This window comes from Bidens hawaiensis, unplaced genomic scaffold (genome assembly GCF_021521415.1).
Source record: "Bidens hawaiensis isolate Kalapana, Puna unplaced genomic scaffold, B.hawaiensis_p1.1 tig00005142_1, whole genome shotgun sequence".
Lineage (NCBI taxonomy): Eukaryota > Viridiplantae > Streptophyta > Magnoliopsida > Asterales > Asteraceae > Bidens > Bidens hawaiensis.
Genome location: NW_027491327.1, coordinates 614,352 through 619,778, shown reverse-complemented (window position 1 = coordinate 619,778; position 5,427 = coordinate 614,352). Strand labels below are relative to the sequence as shown.

Below are 5,427 nucleotides of genomic sequence, written 5' to 3'. Positions count from 1 at the left end.
AATACGAATGGACTACAAGTTGCAAGATTAAATCACAACCTCCACGGCCTGGACCAACCGGGCCCACTTACTTGCTTTCAACTTAATGCCATGCATAAAATTCAAAAATATCTAAAATATTATAACAAATTGCTAGAATACAACGCAATTAAATTCAGAATGCTAGTGATACAGCTTGTTGCTCGCTTGCCTTTTTTCCCGATGTAAACACTACTCTTTAATGAATACAACGAAAAATGTCTAAAGACAATACCGTCAATTTATCGGGTCGTGGATCAAACATCCAAACCACATGAGAAATCAATCAACATATGAGGCTTAACTAACTTACAACTTGCAAGATATATACAAAACAAAAACACAACTTATCAAATGCACATTTCGAACCGACAAATCCTAGGATAAAGAAAATTCTTGCGTTGATCGCATACACAAAGATCTAAGCTATATTTGCGAGCTGTTAAGTTTCACGAGCCCATTACACATCAGTTCTTGGAGGCTTCATCCCAAATCCATGTCTCTTGTGCTCCACCCTGTCGATACAACAACAAATGATTATCACCCTAACAGAAACGAGTCCATCATGTTATTTTAGGGTGGTTACCTTATTAATCTAAACAAATTTTTATTCATGTTCTAGAGCAACGATCAAATTTCCTCACGCTTTAAATAATGATATTAAGCCTTATACGAAACACAAGTCATTAACAATGAATTCATCTCAAGCTAGGAAATCTTTGGAATCATGTAGCCACGGAAGGAATTGATGTGCCGGAACACAGTCTTCATGCACAGTAAGTCAGTGGTTTATGTTAACTAACAAAGTTTGACGTTTCTACTCATTTTTTGCAATTTGGTCTTTTGCAACCATAAATGGATCTATGCATAGCGGCATTAATGGGTGCCAAAGACCATATTCCTCACAACTTACAAAAAATGATAAGAAACATCAAATTTCGTCGATTAACATAAAACATTCCCGTACATGTACATATAGACTGGGTTCAAGTCCATCTTGCCATAGTGGCTACATGATTCCAAAAATTTCATAGATTGAGAAGTATTCAGTGGTAGTAATTTGTGTTGTGTATAACGCTTACTCGGCATGCAAAGTAGGAGAAAATTTTATCTTTCCTTCTTTTAATTCGACGTTTAGCATATTGGTATATAATTACAGTAAGAAACTTGGTTTAAGAAGGCGCGCCTCAGGCGTGAGGCGCTCGAGGCGTTGAGGCTGAAGCGGCGCATCAGCGGGTGAGGCATGAGGCGTTTGGGGCGCGCCTCATGTGATGCAGTCTAAATTTAATTAAAAATGTAACTACTTGGGCCATCTGCTTAAATATTAACGTTGGGCCTCATTTGTAAAACATTACCAGCCATATTATATATTTTTATCATTCTATCTTCAACTCAAATCACTCTTTAATTTTCATAATCAAAGTTTATCTGCTCCTCAATTATTACTCTCATCTTTTTAATCGGTTCAAGCTTATCTTCTCCTAATTATTACACATCTTTTTACGACTCAAGAGGTATGTTTTCTTCATTATTCTTTTTTACTATACATTTATACTTTCTTTTATTATTAAATGCTTGTGTAATACATTTTTTATATTTAGTCAGCTCGTTTTTAAGAATGCTTAAGTGTTTTGCAACTTTTAAGTGTGTTTTTATAATGTTAAACTACGTATAAAGTATTCATGTTTAGTCTTATAAATATGTTTTATCTTTATAATTGATTAACAAGTAGAATATGTCAGGTATAATTAATTTTTAGTATTTTTTGTATTGAACGCCTCACGTACATGAAGCTCTCGCCTCGCACCTAGCGCTTTGGTTTTATGGACCAAAACGCCTCACCTCGCCTAACGCTTTTTTAAACCAAGGTAAGAAAGTTCTAGGCATGCACAGGAACCGAATAAACATGAACATTTAAATGAACGGATTTCTTGCTGATCATTTCTTTTTAGCTATCTTTTTCAATCATTAAGATGGGCACACATATTATAGTTCGTGTCTCGGGGACTTACGTTGGGGCAAGTTTACCAAGGCCTTCAAGCTCTAAACCCGATTCCTCATCAAGCACTCTCCCGGATATCTCAATAACATAAGACCTATGCGACTCGGTTGGTAATCCTCTACGCGCAAGCAAAGCCAAATCATTTTGATGAAGCTCTCTCCCATTTACAAAAACATTTGTGTTTCCATCCGCACAATTGTCCGGCATTGGATGATTAAATTCCTCAATGAATGGCTGCAAAATCCATTATTTAACAAATTAGAGGGGACACGTCGGTAGCAGGTTCAGATTGAAACGTTGAATCATGTCATTTGTAGCTATGGTTACAAAAGTATTATTATTACAGATATAATATAACTTGAATAAAATTAGAAGGTTATATTAGCTAAAGATTTTGGCTACCATTTGGCGTGTTTGCGTTTTATATAGGGGTGGCAAATGTGACCTATGGGTTGAATGGGTTGTAAGAAAATGTATATAATGGGCCAGAATGGGTCAGGCTAAGAAAAGAAAGGGTCAAGCTAAAAAAAGAAAATGATTGAAACGGGTTGACATTTCTTGAGGGTTTTTTTTTATTTTATTTTTTTAATGGAACAAGAAAAATGGAAAAAACTTTTTAGTTTTTTTTTTACTTTTTTAGTTTTTGATTTATATTTCGAGTTATGATTTTTTAAGAGGTTTTGAAATGGATCAAAATGGGTTGAGATTTCAGAAACCCCTCACTAAAATATTCAAAAAAATAATTAAAAAATCATAACTCGAAATATAAATCAATAACTAAAAAAGTAAAAAAACTAAAAAACTTTCCTCCGTTTTGCTCGTTCCGTATAAAAAAAAAACTCAAGAAATGTCAACCTGTTTTGACCCATTTCAATCATTTTCTTTTTTTAGTTTGACCCATTCTGACTCATTATATACATTTTATTACAACCCATTCAACCCATGGGTCACATTTGACACCCCTAGTTTTATATAATCTTTTTTACTATTTGTGTAGTTGTCATATAAAAAATAAATGATCAAGAAAATTACCAGAATTATGCCACGACAAGGGCCACCCATCATACCCCAAAATCCAGCTCTCGGGTCATACCTAAAGAATAAACAACAAAGAAAACGAATTAATAATCAAGAAACGTGTTACTAATTTATATGAATTTTATTAAATATGGTACTAACTACTAAGTTACTAACCAATAATCACCGGGCAGTACGGGTCCAGCAAGCTTTTCAGCCTTCTTGACCAACCGATCCGGTATAGGATGCCCGTTGACTGTCACATTGACTTTGCCCTGGTCAACATGTTGACTAGACTTTGAGAACTCCCTAAAGCTTTTCTTAATAACACGCTCAAAAAACGTTTTATTCTCTCTTTGTCGGTCCGTATCCCCAGATTCTAGAGACGTGCCCGTGTTTACACAATATTCATTAGACGAAATCTCGATCTCACTCGCGACCACAACATCTTTCATTGATCTCGCGTGAGACCCGTTAACGAGCTTTTCAACCTGTTCTATTTCTGATCTTTTGCTTACATTTCCTTTTCCGGCCCGATTATACTTTGTTGAATACTCGAAATGATCTTGCAATGGTGAGCCCGAAGGCGGTGGAGACGGTTTATTAACATTATCCGCCACATCAGCAGGATTTTCGTCTAGAATAATATTAACCTTGATTTCATCTTCGGATGTGTACGAGACGGCAGATTTGTATGAAGCCAAACCCGGACCTGTTGACTGCAACTTATCCATTGACTCGAAGTCATATTTACCCGAATTGTCATAATCTTCAGATGAAAAAGTACCACCCCATTTTGCATGTTCATGAGTCTTGTGATTGTCAATCAATTTCCTGGGATCTTTATTAGATTCTTTATAAACCGAAAGCACAAGCCGTTTATTCACAATCGAAAGCACCATCACTTCCGAACACGATGCGCATCTCACTTTCTTTATATTCTTTTTCGGTACTTGAAGCAACTCGTAACAATTACAACACGACACGAATGGAGAGCCGCCAGCCACGGGGTGGCACCGCCTCACTCCGGTGGCCAAGATTCTTCTCGGAGGGCGGCGGATTTCGTTAGACCATCGTGAACGGGGTTCGGAATTATGCGAGTTTAAAGAAATATTGGAGAACCGACGATTGAAAACAGGCGGTGCTATAGGCGGTGGTGGCGGCGGTTGTGGCGGCAGTGGAGCTTGGTGGTGTTTATTGTAGCAAACTAAACAAGAACAGGACGGGTGGTGAAACAATCGATTATCGGTCATCTCATTACTAACATATGGCCCAGAATAATATTGATGATATAGGTTTTGTTCATAAGGCAAAATCGGGCCTCTTCTATGATTCTGTGACCTAAACGGATCGGCAAAAACTTGAACTTGATTTGAACCTGACATTACAGAATGGCTTGCATGATGCATATAAGATGGAATAATATTATTATTATGATGCTGCATAGGAACTTTTTCTTGAGACCGAACGATTTCAAATTTGAGCTCATCTAATTTCCTTAAAAGCTCGGCCCGATCATCATTAACCTCTAGATGATCATTCGGGCCTTGAACGAGTTCGGCATATTCATGACGAGGAGGCGGAGCCGCAAAATGGTAACTTGAAGGACCTTCTTGAAGTTCGGACTCGGTGTACCTCCGATTCGAGGCCCGGACCGATCTTCTTGACCCGGTTTTGGTACTTGCAAATACGGGCTTCGGTTCTTCAAACTCTATGTTGCCATTGAGCCCTGAACCGATCTTTGTGAACCCATTTTCAGACCCTAAACTCATGTTGTTTACACTTCTATTTGAGAAATCAAGATTCACTGATTCTTTAGGGATTTTGGTCGAAACCGTCTCACTTTCGTCACCGGATTTCTCCGAAGACATACCGGAATTAGTTCGTTTATTCTCTGCTGTAATTATAAAAAAAATCAAAAAAATATTATGAAGAATACTTCAACTCTAATAAAATTATAAATGAACCAAGAATCACACAGAATATTGACCAAATCACAGACATATATTATATGAAGCATCAATATCACCAAAAAAATAAAATAAAATAAAATAAAAGTCTACCAGCACCCTTTTGTGCTAATTCAAAACCACACATAATCTTGATTTTGACAGCTACAGAAAACACACATACAGAACAAGTCAACAAAATGTAACATCTTCCAAAACCCATCTCAAATTCTTCACAAAATAGCATTAAATTAACCCCAAAATCACAAACAAATACAACAAAAATCATCTAAACACACATTTTCACAAACCCATCAAGAAAACCTAAAAAAAAGATCAAAAAATGTATTATTTCACAAGAATGAACATTAAACACATATTTTTACAAACCCATCAAGAAAACCTTAAAAAAAGCTCAAAAGATAATATTATTTCACAAGA

General features: G+C 36.4%; 1 protein-coding gene across 1 annotated transcript; it reads right to left on the bottom strand.

The window, feature by feature from the left end:
• Window positions 1–258: 258 nt before the first annotated feature.
• Window positions 259–4,495, bottom strand: LOC143629035 (uncharacterized). Its single transcript, XM_077098424.1, has 4 exons — window positions 3,215–4,495; window positions 3,053–3,113; window positions 2,031–2,254; window positions 259–533 (listed from the first exon to the last, which is right to left on the bottom strand). Exons 1-4 carry the CDS (start codon window positions 4,480–4,482, stop codon window positions 479–481), a joined length of 1,608 nt encoding a protein of 535 aa, XP_076954539.1. The 5' UTR covers window positions 4,483–4,495; the 3' UTR covers window positions 259–478.
• Between the last annotated feature and the right edge of the window lie 932 nt (window positions 4,496–5,427).